A 24,921-nucleotide genomic window follows, 5' to 3' on the forward strand; every position below is an offset into this window, starting at 1 on the left:
ATCTATCTATCTATCTATCTATCTATCTATCTCAGTCTTCAGAGAGTTGATTGGTCAAACTGTGCAACAGAAACCTGCAGCTACACGGCGCTTTGTGCAGCAGTTTAGACTGTAGGCCTCCCTGCTGCTTCTCTCACTGCAGTAAAACCCTAACCTTCTTTACACAGTCTATGAGTAAAACATGTCTCCACCATAGACTGTATTACTGTATATTATGGGTCTCCTCCTGCAGAGCCCCGCTCCGCCTGCAGGGGGCGGTCGCTATGGAAGTCCGCGGCCCTGAATTTGTTGACACACGTCATAAAGGCGCGACGGAGGAAGCGTCAGCAGCGCTGTAATTATACAAAATAAAAAAGACACTAAACCAAACGGCGGAGGAGCAGAACAACACGAGGCTCCGCGGGGGATCAGCGGCTGCAGGCGGAGGAGAGAGGGTGAGTGGAGGGAGAGGGTTGTTACCGAGGCAACACGGAGCTCCGATCACTGGCATCGATCATCTGATACTGATCGATCACCTGATCAGCTGGTTCCGTTCATTAAGATCCAGATTCAAAGTGTTTATTGTCATTTGTGCAGAAGGAAGCAGCTGTCGTCCACTCACTAATGAATAAGAGACACAACTAAGTATAGAAATACAGTTACAATTAATTAAACAGCGACAATATAATAATATAATACACTGCTCAAAAAAATAAAGGGAACACTTAAACAACAACACATTGTAGCTAACTCCAGGTATATCACACCCATGTGTCATGTGAAATCAACCTGGGATGATCATTTTGATTTACATTGATCATTTTTATGTTATGTTGTTCTCAACACACTCTACTAGCCTATATATTGAATAACGATTTTAAACTGCAATATTTCATTAATTGAGAGCTAAGATGTGTTGTTTAAGTGTTCCCTTTATTTTTTTGAGCAGTAGTAATAATAATAATAATAAAATGTATGTAAAATAAAGACAAAACTACAAGCTGAACACAGGAGGTAATGGTTGTATCAGCTCCAGGTCGAGACTGATCTGTTCTCCTGTGTAATAGGCTACTTGGTTCTTTTTAAATGTGTTTTATGGATATTTATGTATTTTTATAAAGCTCTATTGTTAGGCTATTTATTATTCTCTGTTTTTATTGGTGTCATAGCCACAGAAATGACATTTCGTTCATACATTCAGTGAAAGGTGTAAATAAACAAGTAATCTCTAAAAAGAATTTAAAAAACTGTTGTCACAGAGGAGCCATGATGATGCTGACAAGGTCATCATCATCATCATCATCATTATTATTATTATTATTATTATTATTATTATTTTCTGGACAGAAAAAATATTATTTAATTGACTCAACAGTGACTGAAGTGAAGCAAAGAGCAGCATCAGGATAAGTTATTGAACTTATTGATCAATTAAATCTGTTATCACCAGTGTAACACATCCAATAATACCTGTGACGTGATGTTTCTACAGAGTCGTCATAGTAACAGCAGGAGAGATGTCTTGTGAGATGTTTGTGCTCAGTAAATGAATGATGCACATTGTTTATTCATTTCATTCTTTTTCATGAATCTTGACTGTGCATCTTAAAGGACAATTCCGGGCAAATTCAACTCAGGCTGTATGTTCCTAACATTTTAGGTCGAACAGAAGGAGGAATCTGTAGATTTTCAGTTTAATGTCTCCTGTTTTGTGGTAGTTGTGTCTGTCCCCGCATCGCCACGGCAGCGATGAATGGGAGCGGATTGAAGTTCTGCTGCTTAGGCTGTTTCCATCCCTCAAAGCCACAGACAGCGTCAGATGGCGACTCAAACATGCGTTTGTGTTTTTTTTACTTGAAGCAAGTCAAGAGTTGATATTCCTGTGTTTATGACACAAACGGGAGCTTCCGACTGCACCTGAACACACCGAGCGTCAACTTGGGTCTCGACTCCGCCAGACTTTGAATTAGATCTAGTTTTACAAACATGTCGACTTGCTTGAAGTAAACAAACTTCTGGGTAGATTTTCTGTTTGCGCTCCTAAAATGTAATGTTAGGAGCCACGTTGCCTGTAGTAAAAAAAAGTTTGCCATAAAGCTGTTGAACTGTCCCTTTAAAGTGTGTATCTGTGTGTGTGTGTAGTTGGTGTGTGGCTCCGGCAGCAGCGATGAGGATCCGTCTGCAGGGTCCGGGCCACGCCGCCAGCCTGCTGGCCGAGCTGAACCGCTGCCGTCAGTCGCGGCGGTTCTGCGACGTGCTGCTGCAGGTGGGGAACCGCACGTTCGCGGCGCACCGCGCCGTGCTGGCGTCCGCCGGCGCGTACTTCCGCAACCTGCTGGCGCGGGCGCCGGCCTCGCCCACCGCCGCCTTCTCCCTGGAGTTCATCTCGCCCGCCAACTTCGAGAAGGTGCTGACGTTCGTGTACACGGGCGAGATCCTGGCCGACCTCATCGACGTGGGCGTCCTGTACGAGCTGGCGGAGCGGCTCGGCGTCGCAGAGCTGGTCCGCGCCTGCCACGCCGTCTTCCCCGACCTGCAGCCGGCCGTGTCCGCCAGCTGCAAAGCTGTTGAGTTGAGTTGTTGTTTGATTTGATTTGATTTGATTTTTATTTGTCTCAAACAAGCACATCAAAAGACAACCAATCTATGTAACAAGAAACAAAACAATAATGATACTGTGCAAGTTTGAGAAGGGGCTGAAGGAAGCAAAGCTTATCTAGTTCAGCCCCCCCTTTAGTCCAGTCATTTTATGAGAAAAGGTTAAACAAATTGCAACAGAAGCAAACTCAACTGATTTTGTATCCTCAACATGTCCTGAGTGAGGGAAAAAAAGCCCCGAAGAATCCCATTAGGGGAAAGTTTCGAAAAACACCCAAACATATCCCATTTATACGCATATAAAAAATTTTTTTCACGTGTATAGGGTAAAATTTTTAACCTTTAGATATCTCCATGACAATTACTGAGTTGATTACTTACATTAAGACAAACAAAAAATGTATTACAAGTTTTTAGAAATTCTTCAAATTTGCAAATTCCACCGTTTTGACGGCAGATGTATATATGAAGTTGCTGTGGTGGTACCGGCATGAAAATTGGAATGAGTTGACTCCATCGGTCAACCGACAAGTTGACCACTTTAAATTTCAAGATGACTGTAATTTTTCAAGATAGCCACATCCTTAGTAGAGCAGGTATGACATGAGCCAACAGTGCATAATCCAATTACGTATGGCTAATTTGCATACATACAACACCTGATCTAAACATTGAGTAGAGCAGGTGAAAATGTCTTGTTCAATCTTGTTAACATATAATATGTTAACAAGATTGAACAAGACATTTTTTAACTGTAATATGATATTACAGTTAAAAAAGGAATGGAACCAATTTAGGCCCATGAGCATTAATAGAGACGGAGCATGTCATACCTGCTCTACTAAGGATGTGGCTGTCTTGAAAAATTGCAGTCATCTTGAAATTTAAAGTGGTCAACTTGTCGGTTGACCGATGGAGTCAACTCATTCCAATTTTCATGCCGGTACCACCACAGCAACTTTATATATACATGTGCCGTCAAAACGGTGGAATTTATGCAAATTTATACACATTTATGCAAATTTGCTCATGTTAACAAAGAATTTCAAAAAACTTGTAATACATTTTTTGTTTGTCTTAATGTAAGTAATCAACTCAGTAATTTTCATGGAGATATCTAAAGGTTAAAAATTTTACCCTATTCACGTGAAAAATTTTTTTTATATGCGTATAAATGGGATATGTTTGGGTGTTTTTCGAAACTTTCCCCTAATGAGATTCTTCTGGGCTTTTTTTCCCTCACTCAGGACATGTTGAGGATACAAAATCAGTTGAGTTTGCTTCTGTTGCAATTTGTTTAACATTGACCCCTTTTTTGGCCTAAAATTACTGGACTACTTACATTGTGATTCATGTCATACATCTGTAGTTCCATACAATTCAGAAGATTAAAAACATATTGCTTTAATATGAAATAAGACCATGATTATAAATAAAAAGAGTAAAATTAGCTGTCCAGTTCTTTATAGCTGTTCAAGAGTTATGTTTGTACTTACTTTTAAATTGTTTTAAGTTATTGCACATTTTTATATCCTCATCTAGTCTATTCCACATTTTTACACCACAAAAATAGATGCTAAAACTTTTCAGGGTAGAATGGATGGTTCTTGAGGTTGTTGAGTACTTTATTTATAGTCAGAATCACTTCTGAAATTTGTTGTGCGTCTGAGAAACATAAACACAGTGTAGCGCCAAACAAGATTTCAAGATTTCAAGATACTTTATTGTCATTGTACTTGTGTGTGACTCGTTACAAACATCAAACAAAACAAAACATCAATATTTTGAAAAGTTTTGAGGCAAACACCAGAAATACCGTGAATATGTGAATTAGTGGTGAAAATTCTAAAAAAAAAAAAAAGTTTTAAAAAGTGGTAAAATTTCTTAACAAAAGAAAAAAGAAAGAAAAAAAAGTTCAACATTTTCTAGAAAAAAGTGACAAGATTTCTTTAAAAAAAAGTTTTAAAAGATTCTCAATTGGTAAAATTTCTCAAAATAAGTTTAAAAAAAATCTAGAAAAAGTGTTTTACATCAAGGACCCTAAATTGACACAAATTAGACCACAGACCCCCATTGGACAAAATTTTGAAGCAAACAAAGCAATGTGTGCGCTCCATGATAGAGCAGCGTCCACATGCACTGCAATAACTCAAAATCTTTCCAAGAATATTTGTCTTATTTCTTGTCAAAATGTCTCATTTCTAGTCAAAACTAATCTCTTTTCACTTAAAATAAGACTCATCGTCTAAAAATTAACTTGTTTTTAGATAATTTTCACTTGCAATAAGTAGAAAAATCTGCCAGTGAAAGCAAGTTTTTTTGTGCTTGTAATAAGAAAGAAAAACTTGCTCCACTATCAGATTTTTCTACTTATTTCAAGTGAAAATAGGCCTGAAATAAGTAAAAAGTGTCTAGAAACAAGCTACTTTTTAATGTGATGAGTCTTATTTTAAGTATAATGAGATTGGTTTTGACTAGAAATAAGACAAATATTCTTGGTAAGATTTAGAGTTTTTACAGTGTGGATGCCTAAATATAAGTACGAAAAGACTTTAGAGTTTGTGTTATTGATATTAACTCTCTGTTAGACCAAACATGACTTCTTCTTTTGTCTTTTGTCTTCTCTTCTCTTCCAGTCCTGCAGACCTGGTCCTAGGCTCCAGCGTGGTGTCAGCCGCCGCCGTCTCCACGGTGACGGCTGCGTCGTCGTCGTCGGTGTGTTCCTCCGCCGCCTCCTGCTCGTCTCTGTCCTCGTCCGCCGCCCCGACTCCCACCGCCGCTCCCTCGCCTCTGTTCCCGGCGGTCCGGTCGGCGGCGGTCCGGTCGGCGACGGTCCGGGACGACGACGTCAACGCTCTGACGCTGCAGCTGAAGGCCGAGGACGTCCAGTCTAGTCTGGGCTACGGGCAGATGTTGTCCAATCAGAGCGACGGGCTGCTGCTGCATCCGGCTCCGGTGCTGCAGCTGAAGACGGAGCAGGAGGAGGAGGAGGTGGGAGGAGGAGGAGGAGGAGGAGGAGGTAGGGGTGGGTATTGCCAAAGATATTCAATAAATGCTCCAATGATAGAAATGATTTCACTTCCTGTCTCTCTAAGTGGGCGTGGCCAACCGTCACCCCACCTCGTCTGTGACGTGTGTGTGGATTTATACAATTTGTAGGTAGATGAAAGTGAGATGTTTATATTTTCTTATGATAACATTAAATATTTATACTACTAACAATCATATTTTGCATGACAAAAATAATTTAAATCATTTTCACGGGAGTTCGCGGTCGTTTGTTTGACGTTGCCTAGGAGATCTGTGCCAAATCTGGCGAGAGTGTGTCGTGGAGACAGAGACAGGTCTTGAACAAAGTGGATTTTCTCCTGATGTGTCCGTCTGAAAATTGCCATTTTGGTGTCAAAATGTTCAGAAGAGATGTGGCTTGTGAGAAATGAGTCCAAAATTTACTTCAGTGACTGTGGGGAGAAAGACTCGACCATAATCTGTGTTCACGTTCAATTTTCCCATTGGAGTCAATACACTCCAAGCTGCCTCTGGTCTCTCTAAAGGGGCGTGGCCGAGCAGAAGCCCACGTGACATCATACAGGAAGCTGACTCGTCATGGAAGGTCTTGGTTTATAAACCGTCTTTGGTATTGCCAAGGACCTCACAATACGATACGCATCACGATACTTGAGTCACAATACAATACGATATTGCGTTATCCAAATTTTGCGATATATTGCGATATTCTACAATATTCTACATAGTTCACTGAAAAATGTAAAAGGCATTATGCATCTTAAAATCCGAGTTGTATGTACATCAGATGATAGTGATAATTTATGGGACAAACTGAGTCAAAACAATGTAATTCAAATTATCCATGCCATTTTATACAAGTACAAGTGCAACATATTTGCATGTACAACACACTGTCTGAGGCAGCAGTACAGTGACACCTCGCGGAGCAGAGGTGCGGAAGTCGTACTGGATTTACGTCTGAAACATGATTTATTATTTGAAATTTTAAAAAAAACAAACATTTTTTAAAAAAAAAATTTATTTTAAAAATCGTTATTTAAATATTGAAGCTGCGTTCATAACAACTCGGAGGTCGGGATTCCCAACTCGGACATTTCCGACTTCCGACATCATTGCGTTCACGCTGCAGGAACTCGGGAGAAAAAAAACATGGATACCTGAAGGAAGTTTGGCGTATTGTGGCTCATCGCTGAATACGAAAAATAAATGCAGCAGTAAATGATATTTATTTTGGAGGAGAGGAGACGCTGCAGATGAGTGCACATATATAATGTTACAGCCTTGATAACAGTTAAATGTTATTTCCGTCACATACGAGGAACCGCAATTTCACACCATACAACAATCACAGCTTAATACAAACGTATTTCATATATGCTACTGCAATAATACACAAAAATATGCGTTAAAACTTCAACAAATAACTTAAAATGTCTAAATTCTAACCGTTTAAGACGAGGGCTGCCATGTTTTGGTGTTGTCGTGACGTCAAATTGGAAAGTCGGAGCTCTGATATGATACCCGAGTTCCCGACCTGTAATTTCCGAGTTTGACGCCGTTCAATTCATTTTTTACAACTCGGAGCTCGTTTTTTTCCGACTTCCAAGTTGTCTTGAACGCAGCATGAATATCGATATCGTATCGCGATATAAAGTATCGTGATATAAAGTATCGTGATATAAAGTATCGTGATATATTGCCATATCGATATTTTTGCCCACCCCTAGGAGGAGGAGGAGGCTGTGACGACGTCCCCAGAGACGGACGGATCGACCACACGGCGTCCGACTCCTGCTCCTTCCCAGACTCCTCGGCTCAGCTCTGCGCTCCGACCTCCTCCTCCTCAGGAGAAACTCTGGGAGACCGGCTGATGTTCAGGGAGGAGGAGGAGGAGGACGGGGGGAAGGAGGAGAGGAGGAGAGAGGAGGAGGAGGAGGCGCTGCTGCTGCAGGAGAACGGAGCAATGGAGGCGACCGTGGAGGAGGAGGAGGAGGAAGAGGAGGAGGAGGAGGAGCAGTGGAGGCAGCTGGCGGGAGAAATCATCGAGCTGAGCGACGACGAGAACTTCATGGAGGAGGAGGAGGAGGATGAAGACGACCTGGTGTGTGTGGAGGACGGGGACGGACGGAGCGCCGGTGGACAGGTGAGACTGTCTGTGTCCACAGCTTCTCTACACTGCAAAAACTCAATATCTTACCAAGAATATTTGTCTCATTCCTAGTTAAAATGTCATTTCTAATCCCCCAAACCCCCCAGCAGCTCCTTATGGATGAGTGACCTTATGCTGCATTTAAGTCTTGAAAAGATCAAATACACACTTAGAGGGTCGAAAAACCTATTTTATTCCACCTGGAGCCCAGTAATGTCTTTCATAAACAAACTTAAAACTCTCCCCGATAACTCATGAATCCACAGTGCTACATCCTGAAGGGTGAAGAATGATGTTGCACTGCAAACACGGCCTCCTCATTTATTCTCAAACTTGACTGTCAGATTACCTACTTACACTTTTTTCTTTTCTTTCTGTTAATTTCTTCATACATGTTGAATGATACCTTTACCTGTCAAGATCATAATCATATTTATTTATTTATTTACTTATTTAATTTCCTTAAAATGGGATGCACCGGATGTTGTAGGGGGGGATGGGTTGGGTGGGGGGTGTTTGTTTGTATATGTGTAGTGAGAAAAATGAGAAAAATCAAAAATATTGTCTTTTTATATTACCGTCTCTTTGTACCTTGTTTTCAATAAAAAGATAGTTGGAAAAAAAAAAGTCATTTCTAGTCAAAACAAATCTCATTCTACTTAAAATAAACTCATCACATTAAAAAGTAGCTTGTTTTTAGACACTTTTTTTTTACTTCTTTCAAGCAGATTTTCACTTGAAATAAAAAATCTGACAGTGAAGCAAGTTTTTCTTCCTTATTACAAACACAAAAAACTTGCTTTCACTGGCAGATTTTTCTACTTTATTTCAAGTGAAAATTTGTTTGAAACAAGTGAAAATGATCTAAAAACAAGATCGATTTTAGGTGATGAGTCTTATTTTAAGTGGAAAGAGCTAAGTTTTGACTAGAAATGAGACATTTTGACAAGAAAAAGGACAAATATTCTTGGAAAGATTTTGAGTTTTTAAAAATGTAAAAAATCTAGAAAAAGTGAGGAAATTCCCCCCAAAAAGTGAAGAAAAATAATAATGAAAAAAGTGGTAAAATTTTCTCAAAAGAACGTTAAAAATCTAGAAAAAGTGGTAAAAAAATAAAATAAAAATAAAGTAAAATAAATAAATAAAAAAGTGGTAAAATTTTCTCAAAAAACTTCCAAAATTCTAGAAAAAAGGGTAAAAATTCTAGAAGAAACTGGTAAGATTTTTCAAAATCTAGAAAAAGTGCTAAAATTAAAAAAGTAAATTGTCCTCCTCTGTCCTCCTCCAGCTGCTGTCCTGTGAAGCCTGTGCGGCCCCTCTGCCTCCAGACCCGGCGGCGGTGCATCGCCATGCCGACAGCCACCTGACGGAGACGGGGCTGTGCAGAGTGTGCGGCGCCATGTTCACCGACCGCGCCGCCAGCGTCACACACACTCTGTCCCACGTGGGCGTGCAGCTCTTCACCTGCGGCATGTGTCGCATGGAGTTCTGCAGCCAGAAGAAGCTGCTGCGTCACCACCGCCTCACGGCCTGCAGCTACACGCTCCCCCAGGGGGCGCTGCACGCCGCCGCCGCCGCTGCCGGCAACCAGGACCTCGGCTCCGAGCTGCAGTGCGCCGCCTGCAACAAGACGCTCGGCCACGACTTCCAGGTCGGTGGTTTGATGCTCTGACACACAAACATCACAGGGTCTTTTCAGAGTAACAGAGAGCCGAAGCGGAAGCAGGAAGTAACGTCGCCATGGGACCTCAACTCGGAAAAAGTCTCCATGTAAGTGAACGGGAGTGAAAGTTTTATTTCGTGATCCGATTGAATTGTGCCATGAGAGAAAAATATGACCTCTACCTGTTTAAAACATCACGTTTCATGCTGAGAAATCAGCAGTTTATCGTAGAACGGCAACAGAAGAATGTATTTTGTGTGAAGACGCTCTACGGACTACAGATCTGGTGTCCCACAAAAAATACGTCACCAACTGACACGGGAAAGGGCGGCATTTGGTGACGTCACCTACGCGACTTGTAGTCTTTCTGGTTACAGATTCTTCTGAATTTTATTCTACAATAGTTTTACAACAAACTGCTGATTTCTGTTCTTTCTGTTTCTGTTTTAAACAGGTAGAGGTCATATTTTTTTTCTCATGGCACAATTCAATCGGATCACGAAATAAAACTTTCACTCCCGTTCACTTACATGGAAACTTTTTCCAAGTTGAGGTCCCATGGCGACCGTTACTTCCTGCTTCCGCTTAGGCTCTCTATGGGCCCAGAAGTCAGAGTTAGGGCCACGGGGCCAAGCCAAAGGAGAGTAGTTAAGAAGAGCATTTATTGGAGTTTTTCAAACGTCTACCACTCTGGCATACTTTCACCTAGAGACTCTATTTAAACTTTAAAATGTAGACACAAGTCTTGTCTATTGGTGTAAGAATCCACGTGTCGATAGGTTTTATAGTTTTTGATCAATCCCTGTTCAATGACCATGATCATTTTTGGAGAAGTGTTGAGATTATAATGGGTGTGTATTGCACGGAATGTTCGTGCCAGAGTGTGTGAGAGAAGGTGTCTGAAACTGTCTGAAACTTTTCTCTTTCCACGCTGCTCACGGTCACAAATTACACTCTACACACATGATTCTTTCCACATTTGTAGACAAACTTGTTCTGTCTCTAACAATGTGTTCAACAAAGCAGAGAGACTTACAGGATTTAAACTGTGAGCCTCTGAGTGCGGCCAGGTCCCTCCCTGCTCCTCATTGACTCTAATACAAAGATTTTCTGAGAGAAGCAGAAGGGACGCCTGTTTATAACTTGCAAGCGTTCCCAAACTATTTACTGTTGAAACACCAAAATAATATCAAAGTGTTCAGGAAGTCCTTACGACGACCACGGTCTGCTTCTTTTTCTGATAGGAGCTACCGTTTTGTCAGAATCAGCCCAAATGTGAGACCAGCACCGAAGCAGAAAAAAATCACCCTTTTTCTTGAATCACAGCCGCATACAAATGAAAGCTTTCTGGTACCTTAGAATGAGTTGTTACAAGTCGTTACAAATACATAAGTGGGCGACGCACCGAACCGAGGCGGCCATGTTGCATCGCCATTTTTTAGGTTGAGTGTCAGCGTGACCGTAGGTAACCACGGAAACTCAGCGGAGCTATTGTTTTGCCTCGTGCTGGCGGACCACTTGTTTACATAGACGCTTGTTTATCCTGTTACATGCAGCGTCTGTTGTCTGTCTGACGTCTGCCCCATTTCACGTGAATGCAACATCAAGAATACGTTCAGATATGCAACCGCACCGCTAGATGGGGGGAATTCCTACACATTATACCTTTAAAGTGGCTGCAATAATCTGTAACCAGCAGCAGCACCTTGTTTTACAGATTTAAACCCAGAGAAGTTAGAAAAACACATAAACTTTAATTTCAAAATAAAAGTCTGTATATGTGGCGTCATGTTTGTGTAACAGGAGCTGACTCAGCTGTGGTGTGTCTCCTCTTCAGGCCGTCAGAGATCACCTGCTGAGCCACGTGTGTCCTCAGAGTCTGAGCTGTGGTCTGTGTCACCTCCCTCCTCCTTCCTCCTCCTCCTCCTCCTCCTCCTCTTCCTCCTCCCTCTGCTCCCTGCTGTGGCACTCCCTCTCCCACCTCTCCCTCCCGGTCTTCACCTGCCCTCACTGCACGCGCTGCTTCGTGGAGCGCCCCCTGCTGGACAGCCACATGTTCGTGCACGCCCACGAGGCGGCGGCCAAGGAGAGGGAGCGGTCGGCGGCGCTGCGGGCGTACAGAGTCGCGCCCGACGGAGGAGGAGGAGCAGGAGGAGGAGGAGGAGGAGGAGGAGGAGGAGGAGGAGCAGCAGTGGAGGAGCTGCATTGTTTCCTCTGCACACAGACGTTCCGGTCGTCGTCGGCGTTCCAGTGCCACCTGAGCCTCCACACCAACGAGCCGCTAGAGGGAGGAGCCGCTTGGTCCGGGAAACGTAAAGCCGACCAAGCGGTGGACTGTCCTCCTCCTCCTCCTCCCCCTCCTCTTCCTCTTCCCTCCTCCTCCTGCTCCTCCTCCTCGCCACGGGACGGAGGAGCAGGAGGAGGAGGAGGAGGAGGCCTGATGAAGATGAGCAACCTCGGCCTCGGCTTCAGCTTCAGCGTTCCGGACAAGTTCTTCCAGAATCCGATCCATCACCACCACAGCAGCTCCTCCTCCTCCTCCTCCTCGTCCGTGGTTCTGACCAATGGGAGCTCCGCTGGGCTGCAGCATGATGGCGGCGCGGCGGCGGCGGTCGGAGTTCGGGGGAAGTGGTACCGGTGCCGTTACTGCGGGAAACGCTTCGCCCACTCGGGGGAGTTCACGTACCACCTGCGCATCCACACGGGCGAGAAGCCGTACCAGTGCAAGGTCTGTCTGCGCTTCTTCCGAGGACGCTCCACCATGATCTGCCACCTGAAGACGCACGCCGGCGCCCTGATGTACCGCTGCACCGTGTGCGGCCTCTACTTCTCCACGCTGAAGCTGGTGTCCTCGCACATGGAGCTGCACAAGGACCACCTGCCCCCGGACTTCAACATCGAGCACACCTTCATGTACAACGACCACTCCAAGGAGCCGCTGCCCGCCGCCGGGGACGCATGACGGCTCTGACGGCTCTGACGGCTCTGGATCAGTTTGATGGTTCTGTATTGATCTGATGGTTCCTGCACTGCAAAAACTCAAAATCTTACCAAGAACATTTGTCTTATTTCTAGTCGAAACAATCTCATTATGCTTAAAATAAGACTCATCACATTAAAAAGCAGCTTGTTTTTAGACGCTTTTTACTTCTTTCAAGCAGATTTTCACTTGAAATAAGTAGAAAAATCTGATAGTGGAGCAAGTTTTTCTTTCTTATTACAAGCACAAAAAACCTGCTTTCACTGGCAGATTTTTCTACTTAATTTAAGTGTAAATTTGTTTGAAACAAGTGAAAATGATCTAAAAACAAGTTAATTTTTAGGTGATGAGTCTTATTTTAAGTGGAAAGAGGTTAGTTTTGAGTAGAAATTTGACATTTTGACAAGAAATAAGACAAATATTCTTGGAAAGATTTGGGGGTTTTGCAGTGTGATGGTTCTGGATCAGACTAATGGTTCCTGGTGGTTCTGGATAGGGATGCACCGAATATTCGGTAACCGAATCTATTCGGCCGAATATTGCAAGAAAAAAGCAACATTCGGTATTCGGTGGAATGAGCGAAAAGCAAGGCCGAATATAAAAAAAAAAAAAAGTCTGATAAATACGCAATCGCGTGACAATCCCTCACAATGGGCCGATATAAATGAAAAACTTTATGTAACTTGTTTGATGAGCAACGGCAACTGGAATATTCAAAAATTGTCAGAATAGTCAATAAACATTTACTTTCTTTGAAAATTAAGGCTAAAAAAATATTTTATTTATCCAATAGGCCCTATTAAAAAAAAAAAAAAAATTAAAACCACTTTCGGTATTCGGTATTATTCGGTTATTCGACCAAGCGTTTTGATTTTATTCGGTATTCGGCTTCGGCCAAAAAAATGCCATTCGGTGCACCCCTAGTTCTGGATCAGTCTGACGGTTCTGTATTGATCTGACGGTTCTGTATTGATCTGATGGTTCTGTATTGATCCGACGGTTCTGTATTGATCTGACGGTTCTGTATTGATCTGACGGTTCTGTATTGATCCGACGGTTCTGTATTGATCTGACGGTTCTGGATCAGACTGACGGTTCTGTATTGATCCGACGGTTCTGTATTGATCTGACGGTTCTGGATCAGTCTGACGGTTCTGTATTGATCCGACGGTTCTGACGGTATCGGCCCGGTTCAGCTCCTCGCCTCTGAAGTGAACTCTGTGTCTGGTTGTCGTGGACCATATACTGAATATAACAAACTAGAGCTGCAGATAAGGATGATTACCTCCGTTATTGATTGTTGATTATTGATAATTTGTCACAATAAGTCACAATTACCCACAATTCACAGTGTTGTCTTTAAATGACCTAAAATAACCAGTTTATTAACAAAAGAAACAGATTCTCTAATCTGAAACTGGAGAAATTTTGATATTTCTGTTTCATAAATTATTCAAATATTTGATATTGATCAGAAATCCAGTCTGATCTGGTTTCTCTGAGATGGACCGATTGATCGATGATTGGTTAATCGATCGATCGGCCGCTGCAGCTCTGTTGTAGACGTAGACGTGTAGAATGTAGTGGAGTGTTGTGTGACTGAGGTTTGGTCTCCAGCTGTGTCCTGTTGTGTCTCTATAACCTCGGTACCAGGATCGATTCCAGTGTCAGTGATTGATCGATTGATTGGTAATAATAATAATCACACTGTTGATCAATGAAGTAGCACCTCATTGTAGCATAGAAATTATTTTCTTATCTTTGCAGTGGAAATTTTCACAGTGAGATTTTTTAAAGTTTCATGTTTCACTTCGTACAAAACATAACCTGCCATATAACTGTGTGTGTGTATGGAAGCCCATTTCTGCCACTTGATGACAAAAATTATGAGATACTAAGTCAAAATTATGAGATACTAAGTCAAGATTATGAGATAGCTAAGTCATAATTATAAGATAGCTAAATAAATTTTGATTTAGTATCTCATAATTTTTTTTCATCAAGTGGTGGAAATGGGCTTCCATATGTGTGTGCATGTGTGTGCGTGTGTGCGTGCGAGTTGATTGTGTAGAAACATGATGTTGAAGTGCCCATCACACGTTTGTGTCTTATTTATGATCACAATTTATTATTTATTATATTTTCTACATCTTGTATTTTTTTGTTTTTTGTTTTTTTGAGAAGAATAAAATGAAATAAACTCTGACTGACTGTTACCAGCTCCTCAGTGACTCTCTGTGTGTGTTGTTTATGTTTTGGACCTTTTCTCTCAGACTCGTCCGTCATCACATTTCCAGTGATGACTTGGCAGAAAGCAGCAGCAGCAGCGTCGGGTCTTGAACCTGCTGCTTCCAGGGGCTCGGGACCTCTGGCCCTTTGTCAGAGCCCCGTCTCTTCCTGCCATTGTGCCTGAGTGTGAGTGGACTGGCAGCCCCCCCCTCACCCCTTCACCCCCTCACCCTCCTCCTCCTTCCTCTGCTCTCGTTATCGTTTCAAACACTGAACTCTGACACTTTTTCCAGAGGGAAGAAGATGGAATAAAGATCAACAGGCGTCGCTGAGAGGAGAGATAACAACACAGACAGGAAGAAGCAAAGGAGATCTGCTGCTCCATCATGACTACAACAACAATAGATTAAAGGGATAGTTCAACATTTTGGGAAATTTGCCCATTGCCATAATCCCTATAGTCATAGCAGTAGGTTCGTTACCTTTAATTGTCGGTGCAAGCTATTTTTAGAATGGCGGAGCAGAGCCGTGAGCTGCTCAGAGCTACGCTACGGAGGCTCATGGGATTTCTTGGTTTCCCTCATCAAACTCATCAAATACACAATCCAACAAACTCCAAAAGAGTTGTTTTAGAGGTAAAATCATGCAAAACCACTGATGCGCGTTGCCTTCAGGGACAGTTTTTCATCAAGCAGTCTCTGCATTTCCCTCTAAAACAACTCTGTGTGGTAGCGTTGTGTTATTATCTCATAGCGTGGTGAATGTGCAAGTTACAACTTGTCCACCAGAGCGTTGTGGAGTTGTTGGATTGTGTATTTGATGAGTTTGATGAGGGAAACCAAGAAATCCCATGAGCCTCCGTAGCGTAGCTCAGCAGCTCACGGCTCTGCTCCGCCGTTCAAAAAATAGCTTGCACCAACAATTTTCCCTTCAGGCTGCCGTACAAACATGGCGGTGCAAGATGGCGACTCTCTAAAGCAAGACCCTTGTTATATGTAGATATAAAAGAGGAATTATAAGGCTACGAAAACCAAACAGATTTTATTTTATAGCGACTATACATTTATATATTCATGGGTAGTTGATTCAGATTTTAACAATAAACCTTGATGATTATTATTACACACGGACCTTTAATCTCTTGATGAAAACAAACAGTTTTATTGTGTTTTAAACAGAATTTGTTCGACTGCAGAAACATTATGATTTATCTGTGACATCATTTGCACGTCACAATTACGACGTCTTCGCCTGATCACAATTATTATTTTGCATAACGGTTCAAATGGTTTCCATTCATCTGCATAAAAACATCTGGATAAAACAAACAGATGTGTCATATTCGTTTATATCACGTTGCACCCCCCGTCTTCTTCATCTACTATGGTTTAAAGGTGTTCAGAAATGGCCGTTTGTCTTGTTTGTCCCGCCTCCTTCTACGAGTTTACCCGAGTAAGGAAAACAAATTTGATTGGACGTTATCGAGCAGTGAGATATGTTTGGGGCGAGACTGAGCTCGGTGTGTATGTGTTTAGCTAACGTAGCTAACTGGTAGCTAGTGTGCAAGTGTGTTTAGCTAATGTAGCTAACTGTTAGCTAGTGTGCGAGTGTGTTTAGCTAACGTAGCTAACGGGTAGCTAGTGTGTTTAGCTAATGTAGCTAACGGGTAGCTAGTGTGTTTAGCTAATGTAGCTAACTGTTAGTTAGTGTGCAAGTGTGTTTAGCTAACGTAGCTAACTGTTAGCTAGTAGAATTGCTACATTATAGCTTGCTAACTTAGCTAGCGAGGCCAAGTGATGGAGCGCAGGGATCTGGAGGAGAGTTTGTGTCGGTGGCGGTGGACGAGTCTCCTCGTTTGTCTCAGACGTTTGATTGACGGATCCAATATCATTGGCTGATGAATTGTGAGCAATGTGACGCATAATTCGTGCACCTGCGTTATCCAATGTGAAAAAAAACTACCTCACTTTCATCCCGGATTTACTCGAAAATAGAATTTTGCACAAAGTTTGGGCTCCATTGTCTGATAGATGAGTGATTACCCATAGTGGGCTCAGAATCAATTTTCTTTTCTGAACACCTTTAATGACACAGCCACAATCTGAAGAAACTTCATTTCTAATATTCAATGAGCATCTATTGACATTAGCATCACGGATATAAATGTCTCTTCTTCTTTTTCTTCTTCTTAATCAGGTGTATGTGTAATATTAGACTGTGTTCACATTTTATTATTATAATTGATCAGAAAAAGTGGTAACCCTTTAATTTACAGGCCGTTAATTACGTGATAATGTCTTAAAATAGCTTAAAAATAACAGTCAGTGTCATAGTAATGTTTTTCATAAAGGTAATAGATTACACATGCTTTTCATGCATTGAATTTTTTGGGAAAGGCCAGAATTTTTCTCCACCAAGTCGTTATGTAATTCACCAATATTTCTTGGCTATTTCTACACAATCAATCGTTATTTCTTGACTATATTTCTCAACATTACTATGAAATTGACCGTTATTTCTAGTCATTATGATGCAATCAATTGTTATTTCTTGACATTATCATGTAATTAGCGGCCTGTAAATTAAAGGGTTTATTAAAGACAATTAAATCATTAATCGCAGTTATTTATAAGGATTATCAATCGTCAGTTAAGATTTCATGATTTTGACATCAGTAGTGTCTATGGCGACTCTTATCTGACTCTGGACAGAAAAAACACATTCCTGGTGCCCCCCCCCTCCCTCACCCCCCCAGGTCGGGTCGGCCTGCCCTGAGTTCCTGTGGGAGTCGAGCAGCTTGAAAAGGGGAAAAACAACAAAACAAAAAAAATCATCAAACATTTCCTGCCTGGCTGCGTTTACACTGCAAAAACTCAAGAATATTTGTCTTATTTCTTGTCAAAATGTCTCATTTCCAGTCAAAAACTAATCTCTTTCCATTTAAAATAAGACTCATCACGTAAAAATTAACTTGTTTTTAGATCATTTGTACTTGTTTCAAATTTATTACAAGTTTTTTGTGCTTGTAATCAGGGCCGTTGTATAGGGGAGAAAGGTGATGATAATTCTAGGGGCCCAGTGCCCAGTGGGGCCCACAAAAAACCCTAGTAGTCTAATCTTTGTATGACTGAATTATTCTGCATAAGACCCTGACTAATACTCATAGTAATGCTGCATTAGCATCAAAACAAAGTAGGCTAAATAAAAAATGAGAAAGAAAAAAAGTGGAAAAGTCAGGGGCCCACTTTAGTATTCTTTCAGGGGGCCGAGAACTCCTAGCAACAGCCCTGCTTGTAATAAGAAAATAATAATAAAAAAAACTTTCTCCACTATCAGATTTTTCTACTTATTTCAAGTGAAAATATGCTTGAAAAAAGTGTCTAAAACAAGCTGCTTTTTATGTGATGTTTCTTATTTTAAGTATAACGAGATTTGTTTTGACTAGAAATTCACATTCTGTGACATAAACTGTAATCTGTCTTGTCTGTAACAACATCTATTGCACGTCTGTCCGTCTGGTTGAGGGATCCCTCCTCTGTTGCTCACCCTGAGGTTTCTCCTGGTTTTCCCTGTTAAAAGGGTTTCCATGGAGTTTTTCCTCAGTGGATGTGAGGGTCTAAGGACAGAGGATGTTGTTATGATGCCATGTAAAGCCCTTTGAGACAAACTGTTTGTAAAAACGGGCTATACAAATAAAATTGCCTTGCCTTGCCTAGAAATGACATTTTGAGATAATACAATACAAATAAGACAAATATTCTTGGTAAGATGTTGAGTTTTTTTGCAGTGTGCAGTGTGATCAGATACATGGTTATGAGAGAGGGAGGTGTCGCTGAGCTGCAGCAGCTCACAGAGTCTGAGCCTCAACACAACAAACATCCAGCTCCGAAAAATGTCTCGTCTCTGTTTCTCTGCTCCGTCTTTACGAGCCCACGTCAGACTGGCTCGTGCTGGCGTTGCTTAGCTTCCGTTGTTTCCCCGGCGCTCCTCCTCCTCCTCCTCCTCCGTTGGGCGGCTGCCCCCCGACCCCCAGCTGGTCCCGAGCCCCCTGCCCCTCCCTGGGGATGTAGGTCACCACGGTGTTGATGAGGTTGTTGCGGAAGCTCTTGCTGAGGAAGTTGTAGAGGATGGGGTTGGCAACGCAGTGGAAGAGCGACAGGCCCTGCACGACGCTGAAGGAGAAGTAGAGAACCTCGATGGCGTCGCAGCTGAACACGTGTCCGTCCAGGTCGTCGATGATCATGAGGAACATCACGGCGTGGTACGGCAGCCAGCACAGCACGAACACCAGCGAGTACACGTGCACCAGCCACACATCCCTGCGGCCCTGCACCTGCAATATGGCAAGCGGATTTAAAGGATAATTTCATTTTTTATACAACCTGGACCTTATTTCTAGCATAAAATACGATCATTTTACTCACCCAGACAACTTTGGTGTCATTTGGAGTTGTTTGGACGAAATTAGCCCCAGTGGAGCGGCGCGTATCCGTATAATGCGAGAACAGGGGGCACGCAATGCAGCCTCTAAATAACACATTATCCGCCGCAAAACTCGTTCATTTCACCAATATTTAGTTCTGATAGGCTAGTGCTATTCCCCTCTGAGTCCGGGGTTAGCTGTTATCAACATCCGGGGTCTGTAGGTTGACCTACTGACCTCTGACCTGGATGATGTCATCTCTGAGCGCCGCGCGGCTTGTTGCTAGCGCTAATGCTACGGTTCGTTTCTGCGTGTTTCTGACTTGTCAGAACAAAATGAGCAGCTGGATGAAGTTCAGCTTCCACAGGCTTCCTCTCCTCAACCTGGACTCACTAAAGCTCCGGCTAGTTGAGATAAAAATGGACCCGAATGCCGAAGCAGAATGATTATTATCAGAATGAGCTGCGCGGCGCTCAGAGATGACATCATCCAGGTCAAAAATTACATTTTGAATAGTTGAATTTTTTATTCAAGATATCTGTAATTCAGTTTTGCCTTAGTCAAAAAGAATATTTCAGATCCACAACTACGTTCTTCCTAGGACAAATGACATGACTTTTGCCATTCATGTGTATGGGGGTTTGTCATTACAGATATCTGCAATTCAGTTGCAGATATCCACTATGTGAATTACGGATATCTGTAACTGAATTACGACTATTACGAATTCCAGTTTGAGATATCTACAACGTCATTTTGACTAGTCATAATTCCATTTACAGATATCTGAAAAGGGACATGTAGATATCTTTAATTGAGGTGAATTAAAGATATCTTGAACTGGAATTATGACTAGTCAGAATCAAATTGTAGATATCTCAAACTGGAATTAGGAATAGTCGTAATTCATGGGAGCGTGCCTATGTTCCCACAGCCCTATGTTCCCTCAGCCCTATGTTCCCTCTGGACTCTCTCTACCTATCAGGACTCTATCTATCTGGCCTGTCTAGCCTCTACCTGGTCTTTTTACTAAACTTAACCAACTCCTTTCTTCATTGCCTAAACCCAACCAATGGTGGGACCAAAGGGCTGAGGGAACATAGGGCCTAATTTTCAGTGACAACAAAAGTTAGAAATGAGGGAACATAGGGCTGAGGGAACATAGGGCTGTGGGAACATAGGAATGACCCCGTAATGCAGTTACAGATATCTGTAATTCACATTGCGGATATCTGCAACCCCATACACATGAATGGCAAAAGTGACGTCATTGTCCTAGGAAGAAAGTAGTTGTGGATATCTGAAATGACAATTGACCTCTGGCTAAGCCCCGCCCCCTCCACTCACTCGGACAAACAGTCAACATTGGGTGACAGTTGCTATGGCAGCTGTCACAGTAGGAGACATTTCACAGGAGGCAATTGATGATTTTTGGAGACAGAAAGATTAAATATCATCTCGAAGTCACCAAAACTTCACTTAGCTTTACTGCTATGGCTGTCGGTTGCTGCGAAACGGCGATAGCGACGGGCTAATTTCTTTTAGCCTGTCTATGGAGTTTTACATTATACATTAGCATTAAGCTAGCGGACTTTATGTAAGGGATAATGCCCGACGAGGTGTCCATTATCAGAAATTAATGGACGACGTGGAGGCGTGAACCGTCCGACGCGAAGCATTGACTAACTTCATTGCATTTCAATGGACGTGGAGGCAGAGAATGTCCGAGTGTATGGGCTAGCTATGCGCACTGTGATTGGCTCATCGCGTTTGGGGGCGTGGCTTAGCCATAGGTCAATTGTGGATAGGAAGAATGTAGTTGCAGATACCTGAAATGTTCTTTTTGACTCGGCAGAACTGAATTACAGAGATCTACAACACATATCCAGTCTGGCTTTTAAATGTTAAAATGTCTTGCCATACCTGCACGTCCGGCGTGGAGCGCACGGCGCGCGCGATGAGCACGTTGCAGGTGATGATGACGGTGGCCGGGCCGAGGAACTGGAAGAGCAGGCAGAAGAAGGCCACGCTGACGAACCATTCCACGTAGTCGTACTCGGGCATCATGTAGCAGCCCGGCTCCTCCCACTCCAGCAGGTCCACGTGCACGTTCTCCATCAGCGCCAGGAAGAAGGAGAAGGCCCAGAGGCCGCCGCACAGCAGCCAGCGGCGCCGCCCCGCCACCGGGAACAGCGCCGGCGCCGAGGGCCGCGTCAGAGACAGGTAGCGCTCCAGAGTCATGGAGGCCAAGAAGAAGGAGCTGCTGTAGAAGTTGACCACGTAGATCAGGTTGGTGACCTTAATGATAATAAGTTTATATGAAAACAGAGACAGTGCACATTAATAACATTGCTGTAAGAATTAGCCAAGAAGCTATTTTTCATCTGTAGTCCCTAGACAGATGTTAAAGGGATACGCCAGCATTTTCTTTTCATGTCTTGCCTCACTCCCGAGTCCATGACCAGCAGATAGACACCATCCTTTCGACTGTGCGTGCAGTAACAAAGGAGATAGAGCCGTATCGCCTGTAATTAGCTTAGCTCATACACTGGAAGTGTATGGGTAGTGTTAGCCGGCCTCCACCTAAAGTCACTAATTAGCTTAGCTTAACACTACCTATACACTTCCAGCGTTTGAGCTAAGCTAATTAGCGACTTTAGGTGGAGGCAGGCTAACACTACCCATACACTCCCAGCTTTTGAGCTAAGCTAATTACGGGTGATACGGCTCTATCTCCCTTGTTACTGCACGCACAGTTGAAAGGATGGTGTCTATCTGCTGGTCATGGACTCGGGGGTGAGGCAAGACACATAAAACATTTTTGGCGTATCCCTTTAAAAAGCCCCCCCCCCCAATTTTTTTTTTTTTTAATTGATTTTTGAAAAAAAAAATCTATTTAAAAAATCCTCAAAAAAGATATCGCGATATTTATGTGAATCGGTTTTTTCTCCCACCCCTATAGAGAGTGCCGAAGCGGAAGCAGCCCCATGGGTCCTCAATTCGAAAAAAGTCTCCATACGAATGAATGGGAGTCCAAGTTTTATTTCGTGATCCGATTGAATTGTGCCATGACAAAAAAATATGTCCTCTACCTGTTTAAAACATCACGTTTCATGCCGAGAAATCAGCAGTTTATCGTAAAACGGCAACAGAAGAATGTATTTTGTGTGAAGACGCTCTGCGGACTACAGATCTGGTGTCCCACAAAAAATACGTCACCAACTGACACGGGAAAGGAAGGTCGCCATGGTGACGTCACCTACGCGACTTGTAGTCTTTCTGGTTACGGACTCTTCGGAATTTTATTTTACAATAGTTTTACAACAAACTGCTGATTTCTCGGCATGAAACGTGATGTTTTAAACAGGTAGAGGACATTTTTTTCTCATGACACAATTCAAACGGATCACAAAATAAAACTTGGACTCCCATTCATTCGTATGGAGACTTTTTTCGAATTGAGGACCCATGGGGCTGCTTCCGCTTCGGCACTCTATGTTTTAGTCAGATAGACAGGAACCAAAGTGCACAAGAAATAAGCAGTTCACTGCACAGCCAGAAATAAAAAAAAAATACAATTCAGATTGTGTTCCCTCTAAGGCATTTCTCTTATTCATTTGTAATGTCTGCTTTAAAAGAATTCATTTATGTGTTGTAGTTAACAAAATAAGAGTAAAAAGGTTGGTTTATTAAGAGGATTTTATTTTGACAGTCCACTCACTGATGACGTCACTTCCTAAAGGTCACCTGTGTTGGTGGACTTCCTGTTTAGTTCTTTTTCTCCTTGGACTGAGAGTGAGGCAGACATGGTCTGAAGCTATCGTAGCCACCCGCTGAGAAATATTGTACAGGCAACGCCGTAAGTGTACACATTTCATGTTTAAGGTGTTAAAAACAATAAATAGTGATAGCTGCTAGAAATATATATTTTATTTGTAATTAAAAAGGGACATTTTGTCTATGTTATTTACACATTTAAAAACGTTCTGCTGGCTATAATTACGGTAATTCATTGTGCCTAAAATTATGCTAATTCATGTTTTATGTTATCTAAAATGCAATATTTGCTGTATTTACAGTTTTCACCAATTGTCATTGAAGACTGCTGAGTAAATGGTCAACTCCACCACGACTCATGTTTTCATTGGACACGGTTTAACTCGGTGTTGAAACAGAGTTGCTACACTCTGAGTGAGAACACTACACAGATATTATTTCTCGGCTACTTCTAGACCGGCGTCACAGACCTTGCAGAGGAAGCGGCCCCACAGCCAGACCTTATCCATGGTCACCTCCATCATGAAGAAGGGCAGGATGGCGATCACCATCAGGTCCGACAGGCTCACGTTGATGATGCAGAAGAGGACGCCGTTGGCCGAGTGGCGGCGGCGCCAGTTGACCCAGACCACCAGCGCGTTCTCCAGCAGCCCCACCACGAACACGAACAGGTAGAGCAGGAACAGGGCGATGCGCCGCGAGTCGGCGTCCAGCTCCACCGTGCACTCGTACACGAACCACGGCGTCCCGTTGATGTGGTCCAGAGAGTGGTTCTGGTGCGCAGAGCTCATGGTCCCGACTGGAAAACAGTTTCACATCCCAGTTTCACAGTTTAGATTTACTTTGGGCCTAATCTGATTATGTTTTCAGACGTTACATAACACAGAGAGGAGGAGGAGGAGGAGGAGGAGGAGGAGGAGGAGGAGGAGGAAACTACAACTCAGAAGTTATTGAAGCAGTTTCTCAACTTTTAGCACGAAATTCATTAAATGCAGAAGTTTCTCTGTTAAAGCAGAAGTAAGCGATCCGGTGGTTTTGGCTAACTTCCTGTCAGCCGATGGAGTTAGCAGTCCCCGCCCTCGTCCCTACGTCACCACATTCACGCGCATCCCTTGGCTGCACACACAGAGAGGACCGCCCCTTTATGCCGTTCTCTCTCCTCATTGGATAAAGGTTGTAGGATACAAGGAAAGTTTTCTCCTCGGCTTACAGCAGAGCAGAGTGACAGACAGACCCGTGTTTCAGACCAAACACTCTATAGAAGTGATTGCTGTCGGAAGATACAACTATTTAAGACTTATATTAACACAAATATTCCGCTTACTTCTGCTTTAATCTGTTCATGTTGAAACTGAAACTGAACAAACAGAAAAAATCTGTCTTTATTCACGTTAAAGCACACTGTCTTCATTAAAGGGATAGTTAAACATTTTGGCAAATTGGCCCATTGCCATAATCGCTATAGTCATAGCTAAAGGCTAAAGGAATTTCTTGGTTTCCCTCATCAAACTCATCAAATACAAAATCCCAAAACTCCAAAACGCTTTCGTGGACAAGTTGTGACCTGCACATTCACCACGCTATGAGATAATAATGGAACGTTATGAAACGGAGCCGTTTTCGAGGTAAATACAGAGACTGCTTGATGAAAAACTGTCCCTGAAGGCAACGCGCATCAGCGGTTTTGCATGAATTTCCCTCTAAAACAACTCTGTGTGGTAACGTTGTGTTATTATCTCATAGTGTGGTGAATGTGCAGCTCACAACTTGTCCACCAGAGCGTTGTGGAGTTGTTGGATTGTGTATTTGATGAATTTGATGAGGGAAACCAAGAAATCCCATGAGTCTCCGTAGCGTAGCTCTGAGCAGCTCACGGCTCTGCTCCGCCATTCTAAAAATATCTTGCACCGACAATTAAAGGTAACAAACCTACTGCTATGACTATAGCGATTACGACAATGGGCCAATTTGCCAAAATGTTGAACTATCCCTTTAAGAAAACCTTACCGTACGCCTGCGTTACCCACAGTGCACCTGCACTGACCCTAGCGACATCACCTGAGGCTTCACTCAGCAACACGATGACGACGACG

At 42.8% G+C, this 24,921-nt stretch overlaps 2 protein-coding genes across 2 annotated transcripts; one reads left to right on the plus strand and one right to left on the minus strand.

The window, feature by feature from the left end:
• Positions 1-372: 372 nt before the first annotated feature.
• On the plus strand, positions 373-12,473 carry zbtb39 (zinc finger and BTB domain containing 39). The gene is made up of 6 exons (XM_085783244.1): positions 373-434; positions 2,122-2,550; positions 5,214-5,470; positions 7,335-7,750; positions 9,045-9,407; positions 11,257-12,473. The coding sequence occupies exons 2-6, from the start codon at positions 2,147-2,149 to the stop codon at positions 12,379-12,381; spliced, it is 2,565 nt and encodes an 854-aa protein (XP_085639370.1). The 5' UTR covers positions 373-434; positions 2,122-2,146; the 3' UTR covers positions 12,382-12,473.
• Positions 12,474-18,489: 6,016 nt separating this feature from the next.
• Positions 18,490-23,632, minus strand: ackr5 (atypical chemokine receptor 5). Its single transcript, XM_085782955.1, has 3 exons — positions 23,299-23,632; positions 20,975-21,349; positions 18,490-18,955 (listed from the first exon to the last, which is right to left on the minus strand). The coding sequence occupies exons 1-3, from the start codon at positions 23,617-23,619 to the stop codon at positions 18,551-18,553; spliced, it is 1,101 nt and encodes a 366-aa protein (XP_085639081.1). The 5' UTR covers positions 23,620-23,632; the 3' UTR covers positions 18,490-18,550.
• Between the last annotated feature and the right edge of the window lie 1,289 nt (positions 23,633-24,921).

The sequence above is a fragment of the Trachurus japonicus genome, chromosome 7 (assembly GCF_045865225.1).
Source record: "Trachurus japonicus isolate A0001 chromosome 7, Traja_1.0".
NCBI classification, from domain to species: domain Eukaryota; kingdom Metazoa; phylum Chordata; class Actinopteri; order Carangiformes; family Carangidae; genus Trachurus; species Trachurus japonicus.

What these genes read in the sequence shown, in the direction of transcription:
- zbtb39 (XM_085783244.1), top strand. Translation starts at nt 2,147, where the DNA reads ATGAGGATCCGTCTGCAGGGTCCGGGCCACGCCGCCAGCCTGCTGGCC. An exon ending in GCCAGCTGCAAAGCTGTTGA is followed by an intron (nt 2,551 to 5,213) that starts GTTGAGTTGTTG and finishes CTTCTCTTCCAG; the next exon opens with TCCTGCAGACCTGGTCCTAG. An exon ending in GGCCGAGGACGTCCAGTCTA is followed by an intron (nt 5,471 to 7,334) that starts GTCTGGGCTACG and finishes GCCCACCCCTAG; the next exon opens with GAGGAGGAGGAGGCTGTGAC.
- ackr5 (XM_085782955.1), bottom strand. Translation starts at nt 23,619, where the DNA reads ATGAGCTCTGCGCACCAGAACCACTCTCTGGACCACATCAACGGGACG. An exon ending in GGGGCCGCTTCCTCTGCAAG is followed by an intron (nt 21,350 to 23,298) that starts GTCTGTGACGCC and finishes ATTATCATTAAG; the next exon opens with GTCACCAACCTGATCTACGT. An exon ending in GCTCCACGCCGGACGTGCAG is followed by an intron (nt 18,956 to 20,974) that starts GTATGGCAAGAC and finishes TTGCAGGTGCAG; the next exon opens with GGCCGCAGGGATGTGTGGCT.